Raw genomic sequence first — 19,548 nt, forward strand, 5'->3', positions numbered from 1 at the left:
GCTTCTTTTTGTGTTAGGAAAGCACTGAAGAGTCAAGTTTAAAATAAGTTTGCATCAATCATTGGGTGCAGCCTCTTATAGCTCCTGAATTGTATCTTTTCCTGAAGTGTAGGACTTCTGTTGCCAAGCCTCCTCTGATTGCCAGCAGCTACCATTGTATAACCTCATCTACATTGTATAACCTCATCTAGTCACTACAGCTTGAATTTGCCCTCCTGAAGGTTTGCAGACCCCTCTAATCTTGGTGTCAGCAGCAAAGCTGATCATGGTTTGAACTGCCTGTGCACCAAAGAAATAACACAGGGTGTCTACCTGGAGGTACTCGGGTATTCTAGTGTAGCTAGTGGGAAAGGGCCACCACATCAGCAGTAGGAGACTGGTTGACATTTTGCTACTGTGATACGAATACCACATGGAAAGGCTTTTTGGTGCCACTAGGACCACATGTGGATCACTAGAGCCACTACCTCTGCCAAATTTGAGACAAGCACTGAGAACCAAGCCCCACCTGTTCCACATGCATGAAGTCCAGTGGTTAGGTAGCATAAATGGTATGGGGTGTCCCAGTAACCGTCTCAGGCCATCTGTCATGAAGGCTGTGTTATTTTTTGGCACAGTATCATAGAATCAGTTTAGCAACTGATATCCCTCAACCCTTGGCCTGTGGGCAGGATCATACATATCCTCTCCAGCTGGTGGCTATCTAAGTCTTCTTGGACATTTCTAGGTACAATAAATCCACTGTCCCCCTTCAAGGGCTTGCTTTCTTGCTATACATTTTTGCAGTTCAGCTTTCCCGTATTATGTTTAATTTGCCTTTTCCCTGATGTAACTTAGGCCAGCAGGTTTTTGTTCTCACGTGACTATTCCTAAGGGCCTTGTTACACCTAAATTTTAGATGGCTCCTGGAGCTCTTCGCCCCTGGATCATCCACACATTAATACTTGAAACTAGTTTTAAGCACACTTTAGGTGGTTTAGTTATGCCACCACAGGGCAAGTTTCTCTCTGATCCATGTTGCCCAGCTCATGTTCCTTTGGTGTGTGGCCACTCCCCACAGAGGGGCTACCCAAGTTGCAGTCCTCCAGCTTCCCAGGATGTAGTGTCACCTCTCCCACCCTCCTGTTCTGTGGGGACAAACTTTCCACCTCCTGAACTCTACTGCCATGGGAGTAGTTCTTGTACCAAGCCAACTCCTCCTCCCACCCGTGGGGATGTGACCTTCCCATCCCTGGGGGCACAACCCCTTGCAAACAGCCTGCTCTCACACATCCCCACCTAGAGCTGGGATAGAAGCCTGTCCTGGCTCACCAGCCCTCCTGGAGTGACAACTCATAGCTGTGCAAGTGGGGGACAGTCAGACAAAGGTTTTAACCTAAAGGTGCGACAGCTTCAAACCCAAGCTAGCACTAATACCAAGCAACTTTTGAGCAGCTCAAAGTGCAACATGTAACAAAGCCCTAAGACTTTGCCATATCCACTGTGTGCTCAGAGATGTTTCTCCCAGCAGTTCTCTTCTTCCTGAAGTTATTTGTGTCGCACAGGTTTTTTTTTTCCCTAATGATAACCCATTTTTTGGGATGGAAAATGATCACAAATATCTGACTTTTTGTGGATTAGAAGGCTAATTATATCCAGTGGTTGGCATTCATGTATCTGCTGAATTAACATGAATGGATGCTTATACAGATGAATGAAATGCAGAAGAATAGCCTATAGTGTTGCCATCTGTAGCAGTGCCTCTGTTGACAAGGATATACTATATTTAAGCTATTCATGTTCCTTTTGCTTTGTTTTATTTAGGGACCAGATGGTGTAAAAGGACCAGCAGGAGCCCCTGGGATCCCTGGAGATATTGTAAGCTATAGATCAGAGAGAATGCCCTTGGCTTCTTTAGTGTGAGGTTGAATTGGAACAAACATGATGTCCTCCCAAAGACATGCGAGTTGTATTTAAAATGTTATCCATATTCAGAAGACCCTGCTGAAAAGTTCTCTGATCCCTTTATTTCCATGCCGTCCAGCCTCTTTAGAATCTGAGTATGGTGCCTCTCATTCCTTTTCCTGGAGTCCAAAGCAACTGAAAATTAAACAGTCTCAAATCCAGTCCAAGTCATCTGGTTGGTCTTGTCACCTCCTAAGGTTCCTCTCAGCCTGTGCAGCCTGTCTCTAGAGAATCCTTTCTGAGTCTTCTGTATCCACGTGGGTATTGAGAAGTGGATGGAGCGAATAGAAAAAAAATGCTTGGTATTTTTAGCAGAATTGTCTCCTGCTGAGAGACCGAGCTGGGAAGAACAGTAGAGACCTCATGTCCACTAGGGCTGTGAGAAACAGCAGCATTGTGCTTTGACATCTGTTTTGACGTTTCAACGACATGGTGTTTCATTTTGAGTTTTGATCATTTTGAAAGCACTGTTCCATTCTGTTTCGTCGAAACGGTTTTGCTGTTTCGACGCTGTTTTGACATTTCGATCAGGCTGCGATCAGGCTGGGGAAGGAAACTCAGCTTGGCCGCAGTTCTCCAGCACTGCAATCGGCTTCCCACATCCCCTGGAAGTCAGCCTGATGGCGGGAGGCGGAACGCAGCGCCGGCTCTGCTGGCATCTGCTACTGAGCTGAGCTCCATGGGACTGGCAGAGCCGATCGGAGCGCAGCCCTGTGGCGGGAGGTGGGCAGAGCTGGTATTGCGCTCCCATACGCTCCACCAGCCCCACCGAGCAGCCCAGCCCCGGGAGGCGGGGAGAGCCAGGGCTGAGCCACATGGGGCTGTGAAGCCGCTGAGGCACAGCCCTGATTCTCCCCTGTCTCCCACCATCTGGCTGGCTGCTTCAAAACTCGAAACATTTTGAAACTTTCAAAACGTTTTGACTGCTCTCATTTTGTTTCAAGGCTGTTTCGAAGCCATTCGTTTAGTTACGATTTTGCTGTTTTGAACTTGAAACGAATCGAAACAGTGTCAAAACAAAACAGTTGGCAAAATTTTGCATGACCCTAACATCCACACCATTAAAGGCCTGCACTAAGGATTGTCACGGTGAAGCATGGCATACCCATTCCAGATGTGTTGCACCTAAAACAGGGTGATTTAGCCACCTCTTCACAGCACTAGGTATGAACCAAGAAGCTTTCCAGGATGACTTTTTGACACATGCCTACTGCCACTTTCAGGCTACATCCCACCCCTTTTGGGATGCAATATGTACAGACCAAACATGCTGCATGTCACGTTAGCGGTCCCTACATGCCTTCTGAAACTTGCTAGTGACTTGGCCATCGTGGACAGCTTTATGTGGGATGTATTCAGATGCTAGTCCTCAGTTGCAGTACAGAACACTAAAATAGATGTGTACCCTGGTGTAAATCTGATCGATCTTCACTGCAAGGGAAGAGGGGAGGGCCTAAAATGTGCTTTTGATTCAGGACAGTGCAGCCTTGCGTTATGGTTACTTCTAGATCTGGGATCACTAAGTGTTTGATAATGGGCCTGTCACTCTTGCCCATTCATTCAAGTCTAGTCTTCATCAGTCGTGTCTCCAAATTGCAGGGCGGATGGCTACTGTGCGATTAATGAGCCGACTCAGCAGAGAGGCTCTGGACTGAGCAGGTGGGATCAGGTCCTGCAAGTGATCAAGGCTGAAGCAATGTGAGGGATCTGACACACTGTACAATTCCAGAGATAAACAGAGGATTTTATTCTCAGGGGCTGCTGGCTAATCACCCTTCATAACCACTAATTTAATGTGCACGAAATATAAAACATGCACTTCCTGGCCTGTGTATGAGTCCCAGAAGCACAATGCTGAGCAGAGATTTACTACGTTGTTTTTCTTTTCCCTTTTCCACTTGGCAATGCTTGCTTCTTGGACCAAATCCAGGTCCATCTGAAATGATTGCCCGCTGAACTCAGGGAGAGACCGCAGCTGTTCGTCTGGGGGTCATGGTGGATAATCAGCTAACATGAGCAACCAGCTATGTTGTGGTCTAATGGACCTCTGTGATCCTTGCATGTATAAACAGGGATTTAATTAATAGGATTAGGGAGGTCCTGGTGGGCTTAACACTGGTGTGACTGCTACTGGAAACCAGTGGCCAAGTTCAGGTGTTCATACCCCAAACAGGATAAATTAGAGATGGCTCCAAGAAGGCCATGAGAGTGGTGAAAGGATTGGAAAACAAGCCTTGTAGGGGAAAGCAAAGGGAGCACCATCCATTTAACTTAAGGAAGGACTGCAAGCACCTACCTGGGAAGGAGAAAAAGGGTGTCCGTCTGTAGCAGACAGGGGTGTAACTAGATCAAATGGCTAAAGCTGGGTAAACTCAGCCTAGAAATAAGGTGCGTGTTATTGATAGCAAGGGTAAAAACCATTGGAATAAATTCCTAAGAGCTGTGGGGCATTCCCTATCACTTGTATGTGGTTTTTTTGTTTTTGTTTTTTGGGTGGTTTGGGGGTTTTTTTAAGATTGGTTGTTTGATCTAAAGCAGTACTTCTCAGCCAGGGTGCCGCTATACCCTTTCAGAGATGTGATAGCCTAGGTCCCCCACAGCCACTGCTGCCACATGGACCTGTCCCCCACTCCTCATGCACAGCCAGGATAGGAAAGTCTGTGGCATAAGCATGTTCTCCTGCCTGCATTTAGGCTATCTGATAACTCAAAAGCAGGCAGGAGCACCTAGTCTGGCCACAGCCCTTCCTTGCCCAACCCTACATGGTGTCTCCCAGAAACAGAGGCACAAATGTAAGAAGCATTAGAGAAGCTTATTTGAGCTGCTACATCCCTGTTCTCTTTTCAGGGTAAAGATGGCCCACCAGGACCTCAGGGACCACCAGGATTGCCTGGACTTCAAGTAAGTGATGACCTGTAGCTTCTTCTCATTCGGTGGGTTAAACTTCCTTTGAGCACGTGGACAGGTTGGAGATGCCTTGACACTAGTGAAAGAGCTGGACTTGTACGTATCAGATTAACTCCACATTGGCTCTGTGCAATGGGAATCCTGTGTGTGATCACCTTCTGCCCAAGCGATAGATTCTGGGCTGGAGTGGGTCAGTTGCCCTAGCCCGTCTCTTTGCACTCTGGCAGAGGTCTGCACCCAGATGGCATAGATTTGAGATAACAGTAAGTGATATCTGTGCAAACCATTCGCAGCACCAAAAGTGATAGTGCTCTACACCCCACATTGCAGTTCTGTCCCCTGCTCTGGCTCCAGATCAAAGGCATCACTGGTGCAGTGTCTGACCACACCTTTTCTTTGGCATCTCTGGTGGCATTTTATATCTCTAATATCTATGGGCCAGATCATCTTCTAGAGCAAGTCCACCTAGCTCATGAAGTTAGTGGAGCTAGTTGGATTTACACCAGTTGAGGATCCACCCTTATGCTTCTGCCTTTGTGGTGTATGAGAGATACCGGTAAGAAAGACAGCTCTTATAATCTCCAGACTGGGAGGTGGAAGTCTGTTATCTGAACAGTAGGGGAGGACAGATTTTGTGTGGCTAATAGCCAAACTGAGGTGCTTATGATAGATGAGCTGTGAAAATAGAAATGAGTACTGTGAGACAGCTGATCTTAAGGTAGCTTATGATCAAGAAGAGAAGTCATTGGGAGATCCCACACTAACAAATACACTTTTCCTTATTGACCTCTCTTCTGTGTTTCACTTACAGGGCATTGATGGGAATGATGGCAAGGATGGCAAGCCAGGATCTCCTGGGGAACCTGTAAGAAAACATTTTATAAACTTTTTTCCAGTTGAGGCTCACAGAGCCACCTCTGGCTTGCACTTGCAGGGATGCCTGTTTCCAGACTATGTAGGGGGTCAGGAGGTGTGTTTGCACATGCCTTTTTAATGCAAGGAAACTGCACTGCCCTGAGCCACATGAGTTGCATGCAGACCACCTTAGAAGAAAATATGGCTGCTTTACTCTTAAAACCACTGTGCATATTGTAAGGAAGCAGTTTGTCTCGTAAGATTAAACCTCCTGAGCTGTGGGTTTTGGGGGTGTTTCTTTTTTTCAGCAGTGGAGAGAAAATTGCGTGGTGGACAAGGAAACAGGAAACATGCATCCTAAAGTGCATTTGTTGGATTATTTCCTGATTAGTTCTCTTTTCTTGGCTAGAGGGTTTGATTTTCTCAATTTTTGTTAAACTGTCATCACTGGGAGGAAAAGGACCTGGTCTGTAGCCTTCTGGCCAGAAGGCTGTATTCATATAATTGGACAAAAAACGGGATTTCCATGTGTGTGCTCATTACATTGAGAAATATGCTGCTCCTGTTGTCCTGCAGTTCTGCCAAACATTGCATGCTTGCCTTATGCTGGGAGGACCAGTGCTCACTCAGGGCTCAGGTACTGTGCTGAGCATCTTGCTTTGAAAATGGACTCTTGAGTCCAAAACTGTCTGTACTCAGTGGCAGGAGCCCTGCTGTTCTGTGCACAGTACTATTTTGTACGTCCACTTCAAGGACATGTGCAGTTTCATGTTAAACATAAATGTTTATCTTCTACATAAATGTATGTGGCAACCAGTGCAGGGGCTGCACAAAATGCCAAGTGCCATGTTTCAAAAGGTGAATTTACGCATGTCCATTGATTACCCCATACCCCTAGTCTTGTGTGCTCAGATATAGGTATTATTTGAGCATCCTTGCTGCATGCACTTTTGAAAACGCAGCCCTAAAGCTGTTGTTGCAATGCAAGGGGAAGAGCAGAATTGCTTTGTGGATGATGAGAAGACCAACGATGATTTTTAAATTGTCCTTGTTTTTGTTAGGGCAAATCAGGAGAACCAGGGCTTCCAGGCCAGGAGGGTGCCAGAGGGTTACCGGTAGGTACTACACCAGAGGATTTAATCCATGAATTGTCTTGTCTTTCTAGATGGAAGCTCTTTGAGACCTGAGTGGTGATGTGCAGCCATACAGCCTTTGTGCAGTGACTGGTCATATGGTTTAGGCAATACAGGTGTGAGAGAGAACAAGTCATCAGCAATGTGAAACACGGGGTTTCCACAGCTTCTGCACCACAGCAGCTTTACAACAGGCTGTTCTGGTGGGTCACAAGGAGTCTTCCCTCTCTTCTCATGGGACATGAGTGAAGAGACTTGCTCACAACTGCCAGCCGTGTGCTCCCCCCAGGTATCCTTATGGCACGTGTATCTCCTGAGTGGAAGGGCAGAGCAGGGACGACTGAAAGGGAAGTCCCTGGCAGTCTGCTGGCCTAGCACAGCAGTAAGAGAAGGCTGTATCATGCATGGTCTCCTCTACCCCCAAGGCAGCTAGGGAGAGGGATTGTGCCTCCCTGTGACAGCCTCTTCCACAGCCCAGCAGCACCATGCTGACCAGTCACTGAAGGCAAACGTGTGCATGCACCATTCAACCAGAGCTCTCCCAAAGATCCCCACCTCTAGAAGCAAAGTTGCTACTAATATCACTCTTCTCTGCAGGGCTTCAAGGGACAAAGAGGAGACATGGGTCCCCCAGGCTCTCGGGTAAGTAGCATGCACCAGCTTTTGGCAGGAGGTCATGTCTATCGAGGAATCAGCATTGAACGGTCCTGCACTGAGAGAGGGGATTATGTCCCGCTCTTGTGATGTCATTTACCTCAGCTGTTGTGACCCTGTGGGGTTGTCTTATAATGGGTGGCAGAATAAACGGGTCCATCCAACCATATATTGACTGACCCACTGGGGGAGAATCACTGGCGTAACTGGTGTCCGCTTCCTGTCTCACAAGCTGACGAGAGCAGCCTTCATTCATCTGCACAGCAGTTCCATGCCCATCTAACGTGAGAGCCTTTGCGGTGAGCGTGGTAGCATCTCTGATGGTCTTTGGGATGTTCACCTGTTTCACACAGTGCTTTCATTCCCACTGGCATGAAAGCCACCAAGCAGAGGGCAAGGGGAGCCTTTTGTGCATGCTGAATCTCTATCAAACCTCATGACACCAAGCTTGGGAGATGTAGGACACATTCAGAGTTGAAAAGCACAGCAAAGAGAATAGGAGTGATCCCCGTTCTATGGTGCGCTCACCTCTGTTTCCTAAAAAAGCCAGAAGCTCAGGCCCCACACCAAGATTTGCCCTCATTCTGGTCTGCGATGTTTTGGGCACTGTACAAGGGGACTCCTCATGATAGCAGGTGTCATCCTGCGGAAGCAATGGGAAACCCTATGCCTAACTCTGGCTCCCCAGGAAAACATGAATGGTGCAGTGGAAGACCATAGAGAGACAGTTGGCTAACCCTAGTGTCCTCACTGATCACCTCTTCCTTGTGCTATGTGATAAGTGCATAACTTTTCTTCCCAAGTTACTTTCCATATTGAACATACCATTGCTGGTCATATGCTACCTGGCATATGGAGAGTGCTCCTGATCATTTTATAAGCAGCGGGTCAGGTCTGAGCTCTGTTAGCTCCAACTGAAGCAAGAAGCAAGGCAGGCTAACAGCCAGCTGCCCAGTTCTTTAAAAATTTGTCAGCCCTGATGAACGACCCTTTGAACTTCAGTCTCGTCCTGCAGATTCCCTGTGCCATTGGTGGAGGTGCGGCTGGACTGCTAGAGCTGTGTCAGATGCTCTGAATTCATTTCTTCTTTTCCTCTCTTTGCAGGGAGAGCCAGGTGTGGCAGGTCCTGCTGGGCGTGAGGGACCACCAGGGAAGGATGTAAGTGTGCTCCTTGGAGTGGAAATAAATCCTCTGCTCCTTGATGAAGGCTTGTTTTACAGTATACAAGATAAATCCAGCCATGGAAGCTATAGTAACAGCATATTATTGTAGCTATGCTTGTACAAGGCTCCTTAGGATAACAAGGAACTTGAGGGCCTTTGTCACTGCTTAGCCTCCTGAAACTTAAATGTCAGCTCCGTCTTTGGAAACATGGAGAGAAATGAATTATGTTCTGAATTGCGAGGTATGTCCAGTATCTCTGATACCTGTTGTCCTGATCCTGCTACATTTGCTGTCTCTAAACAGTACTTCATTGTGCCAAGTCCCACTGGCCAAGAGTCCATCACCCTTTCTCATCCTGAATGGCACCTTATTACCCAAGTAACCCCACTGAAATCAGTGAGATTGCTCTTAGAATAAGCTGCTACTTAAAGGGAAAAATCGAGTCCTATAGCATTATTAGCAGCAGTGCAGTAACAGAGCAGAGCCCAGGCGGACATACGGTGATGATGACCAAGAGATGGACCCGGTGGGTTCCCATGGTCTCTCTAGAGGTCATTGGAAAGCAGATCCTCATTTGCATCCTTTTCTGATGACTGGAATATGTTGTTTTTTTAATTCATCCTACAAGAGATCAAATGGAAAAGGCCTGCCCGAGGTGTGTAGGCATCAGAGTTGGTTCAAGGTGCAGTGAAAGACATCTCGCCTTTCCCATCAAATAAAAATGTGGCCAGAATCCGACCTTGGCTTAGAAATTCCCACGTTAATAGACTTGCCTCGTGGAGGCTCCCTTTTGTAATTCAGAGTGCTGGTTTCTCCTGGGAAAGTAGGATATTTAGAAACCAGAATGTTTTTGTTTGCATTTTTCTTGCTAACCCAGGGGCAACGAAAAGTAATTAAGAGACCTGAATTCTTTTCAAATGACAATTAAATTGCCTGTGTTTTGGGGTTTGTTTGCTGTTGATGTTGTTTGCTTAGTGCCACCATTGCTCTTTTGTTCCAGGGTGACGCCGGCCTCACCGGACCTCAGGGTCCTCGCGGATTCAGAGGGCAGCCGGTGAGTTTGCCCTCCAGACAGTCGGTCTTTGAAGGATGGATAATACCTCGTAGGTGTACCATAGACTCCAGATGTCTGTTTTGGAAGATGATCCAGTGGAAGCCTCTGGTGGCATTTGGCAAAGGATGTGTGATGGCCAGTAGATTTAAAACAGGCAGGGGCAGAGACTGGTGGTTTCTCCTGAGAGCTGAAAACCAGGAGTGCATTTGAACAACACTTGCAATGCTGGGACCATGACAGTGTCCTTGTCCCCTTTCTTTACTCGTGGCCGGTTAGGGTGATTCTGGTGTTTGGGGGCAGAATGTCTTGTAGCGGTGTGACAGGGTTATCAGTGTGGTTTTTGGAGTAGGTTAGACAGGCACTTACATTGGGTGGTTTGGATAGGGATGTTCCTGCCTTGAGCAGGGGGTTGAATTGGTTAACTTCTAGAGCTCCCTTCCAGCCCTACTTTTCTGTGATTCTTTAAGTTCCTATCTTGGCTCTTTTTAGCCATTTGATGCCCTCTGTGGCTTTTGACTACAGTTTCCCAAAGAAGTAGTTAATTTTGATGCTTAACGTGATGCTCACCTTAAGACACCAGGCATCTGATCGTGATGCCTATTAACCAGCTCCTGATTTTTATCATGCCCAATGCATGTGCAAGAACAACTTCAAGAGAAGATGCTTCTTCATTATTGAAAGCATGTAGGAAGCCGGTTTGTAGTATTGCCCGCAGTGCAGAAATAGCAATTTAGCTAAAATTTCTTAAAGGTGTCTTTTGGGATGACTGAGAGATTGCTTATACCGCTGTTCATGGTTTTTATTCTATTTTAAAAATCACCTCATTCCACGGCTGAATACAAATAGGGATGTTTGGACCTGTGCACATCCCTAATGGATTGCAGTAGCAGGTAATTCTTTGCTCCGTGGGAAAGCATGGTACAGAAAGCAAGATGCTGAAACCTGTTCTATAATAAGCACAAAATGCTGACTCAGTCGGCGCTGCCAGGAATGAGAACATCAGGTCCTTGAGAGCAGGGAGCATCAGGGTCTAGAGGAGATGACAGTAACATATGGAGAGCCCTTGTGCCTACCTTTCAATTTAATCCATTATTCCACATGTGACCTGTGGTGCTGGCACTGCTCGCTAACACATCTTGCCCCAGTACATCACTTGCAATGAATAAAAAGGCTTCCAGGAGGGAAGGCAGGAGGGATAAGATGCTAAGGATTTAGGTGGATTAGTGAAAGGACAAAGCACCAGCCCCTCTTGTTCTTTTTGTACCTACTGTTCTTGGCATTATAATTAGGCCAACCATAAGGAAATTTGGGACATCCAGGACACTGGCCCCGCATCTCCTCCCTGTGCTCTCCCAAGTCAGCAGGGCTGGGGTGCAGGGCATGCTGGGTAGGCAGTGGTGCCTACCTGCCCGCCCACCCATGTCACTCCGGCTCCTGGCTGACTGTGCCACCGTGCCCCTGGATTTCTGGGATGCCCATTATAATGCTCAACAGCCTGCCAGGACCAGCCTCTGAAATCTAGGACTGTCCCAGTTAAACTGGGACATATGGTCATCCTAATTATAATTAATGAGAGGCTCTGGGGGCAATACAGATTGTGAGGATTACAGGTAAAAGGGCCAGCTTTCGAGGGCTGTTCTAATTAGGCAGGAAACCTCTCAGCATACTGATGTAGGAGGGGATGGCAACAAGGTGGCCTCTTTAGCACGTCTGTGGGTCCCATATAAGGGTGTTTCTCCAACATAGTTTTCAAAAGCTCTCCTCATTTGCACATTTCTCAAATCCTCACATGCTCATGTCCATGCTTTTCATTCTCCCTGTGATGGGGCTTTTCCATCATCAGTGAATGGTGGGCACCACATCAGAAGATCTGCTGAACACGGGTGATAAGGATTTTGACATGCCTAGGCAGGGTCACACTGGCAATGTCTAAATGCCCCAGGCAGATGGAAAACCTGGCATGCTGAGTTCCTGTGGCTACATTTCTGCACATGGTGCAGAAATGGCCCCCAGGCTTCGGTGGCCTAGCCCAGGATCCCAGCTTTCTAGCCCCCAGAGGTTCCCTCTATGATGGGTACAACTAGCTGCCCTCCTAGTGAGCTCCCTGTCCCCTCGGTGCCACCAGAGCAGTACAAAGGACAGAGCAAGGTCCCCCTCTTGCAAAGACTTCTCAGAGATGGAGGTGCTCTTCACTGCTTCTTCCAGAGAAGATGGAAACCAGAATCAGGAGTCAAACAACCAGGGTTGGGAATGATCCTCCAGCTGAAGTAGGTCCAGGCCAAATCACTGTCTCTGAAGTGACATGATGCCCACTTGAAACTTGTCCTTAACCCATTAAACATTCAAAGAAGTTCCTCTTAGTTTTCCATCCCAAAAGCACTTGCTGTTTTTTCTGAGTGTTACCTAAAAGCCATTGCATTTAAATCCAGAAGCTTTATTTCAGCTGTGGCTGAAGGGATCCGGGAGAAGAGAATGAGGAAAGAAACATGGAAGGGAATTGTTCTTTGTGAGTACTGGTGATCCTGGGGATTTTTATTCTTCTTGCAGGTGGCCATAGGAAGTTGGCAGGACTTCCTTGCCCCACGCTGGTGACAGCCTGTTATCACCTCTCCCAAACATGCACTTCCTTTAGCCACCTATTAGCCATTGGAGAATTACCATTGCCATTTAGCCCAGAAGTACATCCTAACCAGTTAGTACCCAGTTAGGTCTTTCAATGTGCCCATCACCAGAGTGCGAGCATCCTGAAGGGAGCTCATGGTGTTTATGTCTCTGTCTCAGTGGGGATGACCTTGATGTGAAGGATCTCCCTGCTGCTTAGATGCAGCTGATTTTTTAAATTTTTGGTTCCAAATCTCTTTCTTTTTCTCTCACTCTGTCTCATTTCCCTCTTGGTACAGGGCAAGAGTGGATCACCTGGTCCCCCAGGGGAGCCTGGGCCTGCAGGAAACCCAGTAAGTGAGATGATGGCTATTGTATAACAGTTAGGGCTCGTGCAACAATTGCAGGGGATGATTAGGGGAACAAGAAGCCTGAGGTGTGCTGGGATGTCCATAGACTCTCAATGGGAAATTGCCAGGTTCAAAGTTTAAGGCCAACTGTTTGAAGGTTATACTCGGGTGGTCCGCTGTCTGGTGGGTGGCTGTGTGGCTGGGATCAAGAGATGTCAGTCCTTTGGTTGTATCACTGTTTTCTCACTAAAGACGGGACAGAGGGGAGTAATTTATTATTCAAAACAGAGAAAAGAGTGGTATGGCACCTCCTTAAAAAGATATTTAATTTTGCCCAGTGAGGAAACGTGCCGTCAGCAGAGAGTGTCACATGGAAGAAGAGAGACTGTGAGAAGAGCTGGCAGGCAGCCACTGAAAGGAGCAGTGGAGAGCTCACTCGAGGCATGCAGGGGAAATGTAGGCCCTGGGTAGTAAGCCGAGGTCACAAAACAGAATGGATGCCCTCGGGTGCCACCATATGTGCAAGAATAGTCTGACAATGGAGCGCTGATAACACAACTAAAAAAGAAGATTTAGTTTCTTCTCCTCCCCCGTTCTTTAGGGTTTAAGAGACAATTAAAACTTACTGTGCCTCTGGCACTACCTAAGGACGGGTGCTCATTGGCACTTTTGATTCAGGCTGAGCCTGAGGGTATCACAAGGAGGGATTTGGATAGTTCCAGTGCCACCTCTGTTACCCTGTCCGAAGTAAGCCATGGCCTTGCCACTAGGTCTTCCACTTCGGGTAGGCTTTCATCAAATCTAGCTTCAGGGAGCTCTCCTTCCATGCACTGGCCATGAAGTGGACAAAGTCTTTCCGCCTTGGGTAGCTGATAGTACACAGCCATATGGGAGGAGAGGTAGCATCATCCAGTAGGCATGGCAAATGAAAACAAGCCAGCACCTCTGGCTGTTACTCCTGGCTGCTACTACACAATACATAGTCTTGGGTGTCTCCTAAACAGTCTGCGTGCACAGGTTCCAAATCTTGAAACTTGTCCTTAACCCATTAAAATGTACAGGTGTACATTTGTGCAGGGGTGTAAGGAGATGCAGTTAATATCAACAGTCATTGAACTGCTCAGTGAAGATTGTTAAGTGGCTCTTAATTTTTTGGTGCTTGTTCTTATTTATATCCCCATAACATCTACAAGACCCAGTTGTGGACCAGGGCCACATTACACTGCATTCTGTACAAATACACTGAACAAAAAAGGCTTATAACTGAGCATGTAACAGGAAATGACTGAGAGAGGGGCACTGATGTTGGAGTATGAGGAAACGATGCATGAGAAGGGGTTGGCATGAGACAGTAGCCTTGTCGATTATTATTGGCCATCGCTAAGATGACCCTCACTACTCAAATGAACATGATACCCTCACAGAAAAATTATTGCAGCAGGGATTTCCTTCTGGAGAACACACAAAGTCATTATGCCTTTATTTTAAGCATGGAAAGAGGGGAGAGGAAGGCGACACTTTCCATTCAAATAACTCAATAAATGGACGCTCTGGGAGGACACAGACGGCAGGGCAGAGGGGAAGCTATGACTGTCTTTGTTTTTTTTTTTTTCTTCTCTTTCTTAGGGTCCAAAAGGAAACAAAGGAGAAAATGGCAGCCCAGGAGTTCCTGGTTTCATAGGACCTCGAGGACCTCCTGTAAGTAACAGGTTTGCTGTCCAACACGGTGCCTGTTTTGGGCTGTTGAAGGTGGATGGAGCTGGTATGCTTCACCTGTGCAAAAGCACAGACAAGAGGGCTCATATAACGGGGAACTCTAATGCAAGCTCCTTTTCCCCCACATCCTCTTTTCTGCCCACAAAAGGTCAAATTATTATCCCTGGGCATGACACTCTTAGGTTGTACAGAGGGAGGGAGTGAGTGGTGTAAAGGTTTTCTTGGCATGACTTTGGGAAGATTGCAGTACTCAGAAAGCTTTCCGCTGGGCCACATATTATAAAAGAACTGCATTAGGAATGGATTAAAGCATTTTGAATTCTTCACACTCTTTCATAGTCCTGTGCCAAAGGCTAAGTTCCCTGATACACATGGGTCTAGTTGTTCAAGGCTCAGAAATAGAAGTCTGCTGCAATTAGAAATTAAAATGTTGCCCAACATGATTTAAAACCACTTTTCTATACATAAGAATATCACAGCCATAACATCCAGAAATTTCCAAGGCTGGAGGCAAATGTCAGGGCTTGCTGGGAAGCTGGGACTCTCCCCTCTCCTTTTGCATAAATGTCTTTTTCTGAGCCCTGCAAGTAACAGACTTACCATTGTGGTGAATCTCTCTTTAGGATACCTGCTCCCAATTCAGACTGAAGCTTCTCTAACTTGAGTCTCAGGCTAGGGTATTTTTTTTTTTTTTGAATGAAAGGGGCATTCCTCACTGGAGAGAGAGAAAAGAAATATTTCCTTGGCAAGCTCATTTAAGCAAAATATAGTATCTGCAAAAGCTTCACTGGGGTTGTGGAACATTGGAATAAGTCCCAGGAGTTTGTGTAGTTGGCAGGTGATGTAGTAGGAAGCATAATATCACTTACAGGGATATGTAATCTATATATATATATTTTTTTTTTTTCAGCATATATATTTCACTGGCTTGTGGGACTGATTACATGCACTTCCAGCTTATGAAAGGAATATCCAGTATATACGCACATGCACGCATACTAAAAATAAAATGTATTCCAAGGCTCTTAGATGCATGTTGTACTCCTTGTATGAGAGTGCAATAGGTACATTGGTACCTACAATGTTTTACATTGTTACATGGGTATTGCATTCAATCCAGTGCTTTGCCATTGCAGTAACAGATGTTGCACGAAATGTGAAAATAAAGAGAGTATGTAATTTTTAAAAAATTTAATACAAAATATGACAGAGTAGCTAATGGAGAAGGGTGTATTTAAGCCTAGGTAACCTAACTAGCAGTTCAGTAAACCACATTGAGAGCTTTGTGAAACATCCAAAAGAAAATTCCCCTGTATGGCACCAGAAACAGAGAAACCTCTGCAAAGAATAATTCATCCCAACCCTTGCTAGCTTTGGAGGGATGACTAGAAGTTCCCTTGTATTTAGGAGCCTTCCTGTAGCATGCAGCAGTTTGAGAAATTCATTTTAACCTTGATGTAAAGTTTAGGTTATGCTTTGTATTGGATGGCTTGGATTAGGGATAATCCTGCTTCTGGCAGGGGGTTGGACCAGATGACCTCTGGAGGGACTATCCAACCTTACTCCTCTGTGAGTCTTTGATTCTTTAGGATCTCCCTTTGGTTAGCATTGACTTTTCCTATTCCCTACTCACCATTTTCAAATCTGACACATGGTAACAGAGAGTCAGATTTGTAGTGCAATATTCTGAGTTCATTCTCTGTATCTCTTAGGGTGAACCGGGAGAGAAAGGTCCCCCGGGAAAAGAGGTAAGTCCACTTCCTAGCTGTTTCAGAGCAGTACTGTTGTCTAAGCTCAGTGAAAATATTGGGCTTTTCAGCTGGGTTTTATACATTACCATATTTCTTCACATACAGAACCCCTTGGAATACAATATGCACCTTGTTTTTGATAGGCAGATTGAAGACAAACAAAATCTTTCCTTGTAGTAAGTAGCTCAATAGCAGCGGCAAGGGAGCTGACCCTGCTCATTGCTCTGCTCCCTGTGAGAAGGTTGCAGATTTACTTTCATTTTTGGCTCTAAGGAGCAGAAACGGTTCTTACCCTATTTTTTGCATATAACATGTACTTAAATTTCCAACAATTGTTTTTTTTTGGGAAAAAGTGTGTGATATATGCAAGAAAAGAGTACTTTTTATTTTTTATCCTTAAATTACTAATAGAAACAAAGAGCATGAAGGGACTGTGAAATATATAGGGCTTTATTTTCCTGAAGTCTTGGGAGCCATCAGAAGGGGAAGCATCCTGTCCTTAACTCAGTATTCAAATAGCATGCTCATGCTGACTATTTCATTGCAGGGTGCAGCTGGGAAACCAGGTGAACATGGATCCAATGGAGACAAGGTGCATTGGACAATATCATTTGTTGTTCTGTATTACATGGAAGTCAAAAGAAGTTTAGATGGGGTTGGCCGAAAGTACGGCTTATGGGCTAAGTGCAGCCCATGAGGATCTGATGTTCTGCACACATCTACCACCTTTAGTCATTGTACTTCAGTCATAACTTGCAGTGAACTAGATACTGGACCCAGAAACTGCACGTTTTGGTGGTGAAAAGATGCTTAACCCTTTGCTCAGTAACTTTATGTTCTCCTAAGCGTTGGTGGGGGGAAGAAAAAAGTGACATGTTCATCTCTTTGTGCTGATGCAATGGTTTTGTGTGATAGGGAGATCCTGGAGTCAAAGGTGACAAAGGCCCACAGGGGGAGAAGGGCTCACCTGGCGAGCCTGGAATACCAGGCCATAAAGGCCACCCAGGACTGATGGGTCCTCAAGGGCCACCAGGAGACAATGGACAAACTGGACCTCCAGGTCCCCCAGGACAGCCAGGATTTCCTGGTCCACGGGTAAGGACAGCAGGCGTGAGTGACAAGTTTTGTACAGAGATGCAAGCTCAATGGCATGAGACCAGGCAAACATGATCATGGAGTCAAAGAAAAACGACCTATAGCTGCTTAGGAGACGAGCCATCTTATCCAATAACCTTGTGCTAAGGATGACTGCAGCACACACCGCGAACATGAACTACGTATGCTCACCTACTGTCTCTCCAAACTACATTACAACACAATAGAGATGATGCATCTCCTGGGGTTCTCCCGCTACATAATATTTTACTTAAATGGATATAGCTGAACATAGGGGCATTGTTCAGATGAAGCATAACCATGAGATCACTAAGTCATTACCATTCTTGGGGTATTTTTGCGGCATTGATATCCTTGCAGTGTTTCTGCAAAACATTCATTCAGGTCTGACTGGCGAATTCCAGCTGGGGAACACAATTCTACCAACCTAAAACTCTTGCCTCAAGATGAATGTGATTGTATTCACTTCCCACAGAAGCTCTGGCTGGGCTGTGTTTAAAAAGTGCTCAATTACAGATCAGAAAAAAAACACCCAACCTTGAGTTATATAGGCAGGTTAAGTGACTCATTTCTGCTAAAAGATCCTTTTGGTTCAAATTTGGCATGGAGAAGATGCTCTAACACAGGAAAACACACAGGGATCTCTCTGCAGCCAGCTTTTATGGAAACAACGGTGCAGCATAATTAAAACAAAAGATGAGACCTTTGCAGTAGATATTCCTTATTTATTTTTTTATCTTGGCAAGCGTTATGCTTGAGGGTGTAATCACAAAGGGCCTAGAGATAGGAAGAGGCTCCCTCCAGGAGCATTATACTGTATAATAGTTGATTCAAAAGTTTTACAGCTTCCTCTGTTAGTGGATGTTGTCAGAAAGAAGATGCTAGGCTGCATGGACTGTTGCTATAGTCCAAAAATTACAGGATTCAGCTCAGCAAAGATCATTAAATCTTATTTATTTGAATAATTTGTTCTGTCTGACAAAAAACACTATAATCAGTTAAAGTGCCTGAGGGCACAATATTTAAGAGAATGAAGAGATTTGTTTTATAGTTGCATAGTCACTGTTCATGCTCTGAGAAATGAATTCTGGCTTCGGAAACTGTTACCTCAAGGGGATTCCAAGAGAAATAAGCTCTGATAGAAAGGATGGCTATGTCTTAGACAAAGCACATCCTTGTTGCTCAACAACTTGGAAGATATGTGATGACATACACTAATGAGCTATAAAGAATTAAGACAACTAAACGCAATAAGTTTAGAACTGCAAAAGGCTTTTCCTTTTTATAGCCCTATAAGTACAGTCCGCAAGCTCCAAAGTATTTTTGACACGCTCGGTGCAAGTGTTCAGTTATAGTAATGAGGACATTGGTTTTGATGCTGATGGACCAGTCTTCATGTTTGAGTCAGGTAGGAAATGGACTTAAATAGGTTATATTCTGACATGAATTATATTTGTTGTATAAACTCTAACATTATATTAGAGGTTTATTTTTTTTAAATGTTTACGAGTTTCCCTAATTATTAATGAAAAATAATACAATCTGTTTCAAGAAGGCGTCTCAGCAGGTTACAAGCAGAGGTAAAGGTTAAATGCCACTGTATTATCCATTAAAATGAAGCTAGGGATGGCTGGAATTTTTCATGTGAATATTTCATCCTCTGAGAAGTGGAGCTTCAGGTCAATCAATATAGTGTCCAAATATGAGTCAGTACGAATAACACAAATCTAGATACTTGCCTTCATTTCACAGACAGACACACACACAGACACTCATACACACACATGCACATGCATGTTTGTATACCCACACACCCTTCTGTATAGGGTGAAATCTCTCTGCAACTTGCTTCTGCAGAGAGATTTGATACTCATAGGATACTGGGGAGATGCAGTGAAGTAATGTATCCATGGGGCACTCTGGCCACAGCCGTCTCCAGGTGCTGTAGTGCTATTCTTACCAGTTCAGAGTGGGAACTGGGGGGCAGACCCTTCAGACTTGGAGACCCTGCCAGCTGAAAGAAGCAAGCCCACTGTAACTTCTTTAATAGACTCCAGGTGACAGGTTTTGTCTGCTGTCTTTGCCATGAGTATTATGTTTCTTTCTCACTCTTCTCCCCAGGGGGAGCCTCCATCCTTGGAAACTCTGAGAAGGCTTATTCAGGAGGAGTTAGGAAAGCAGCTCGATGGTAAGTGTCAGTATGGGCAATCCACTGCAGCGTCTGAAGTGCCAAAATGTACTTTGTATGTCCCCAACACTTGTGATTTGTGTCTGAACCTTTCCTAGAGGTCCAAGGACAGCTT

At 45.5% G+C, this 19,548-nt stretch overlaps 1 protein-coding gene across 1 annotated transcript in view; it reads left to right on the forward strand.

Moving 5' to 3' along the window:
- The window catches only part of LOC132243251 (collagen alpha-1(XXII) chain-like), an 80,512-nt gene that overhangs the window by 47,388 nt on the left and 13,576 nt on the right, over positions 1–19,548 (forward strand). Inside the window, exons 23-35 of the mRNA XM_059723713.1 lie at positions 1,804–1,857; positions 4,792–4,845; positions 5,663–5,716; positions 6,768–6,821; positions 7,437–7,481; positions 8,598–8,651; positions 9,658–9,711; positions 12,612–12,665; positions 14,289–14,360; positions 16,091–16,126; positions 16,677–16,721; positions 17,045–17,224; positions 19,367–19,433. Coding sequence (XP_059579696.1) covers positions 1,804–1,857; positions 4,792–4,845; positions 5,663–5,716; positions 6,768–6,821; positions 7,437–7,481; positions 8,598–8,651; positions 9,658–9,711; positions 12,612–12,665; positions 14,289–14,360; positions 16,091–16,126; positions 16,677–16,721; positions 17,045–17,224; positions 19,367–19,433 — 823 coding nt within the window. The remainder of the gene's footprint in view (positions 1–1,803; positions 1,858–4,791; positions 4,846–5,662; positions 5,717–6,767; positions 6,822–7,436; positions 7,482–8,597; positions 8,652–9,657; positions 9,712–12,611; positions 12,666–14,288; positions 14,361–16,090; positions 16,127–16,676; positions 16,722–17,044; positions 17,225–19,366; positions 19,434–19,548) is intronic.

This window comes from Alligator mississippiensis, chromosome 3 (assembly GCF_030867095.1).
Source record: "Alligator mississippiensis isolate rAllMis1 chromosome 3, rAllMis1, whole genome shotgun sequence".
Lineage (NCBI taxonomy): Eukaryota > Metazoa > Chordata > Crocodylia > Alligatoridae > Alligator > Alligator mississippiensis.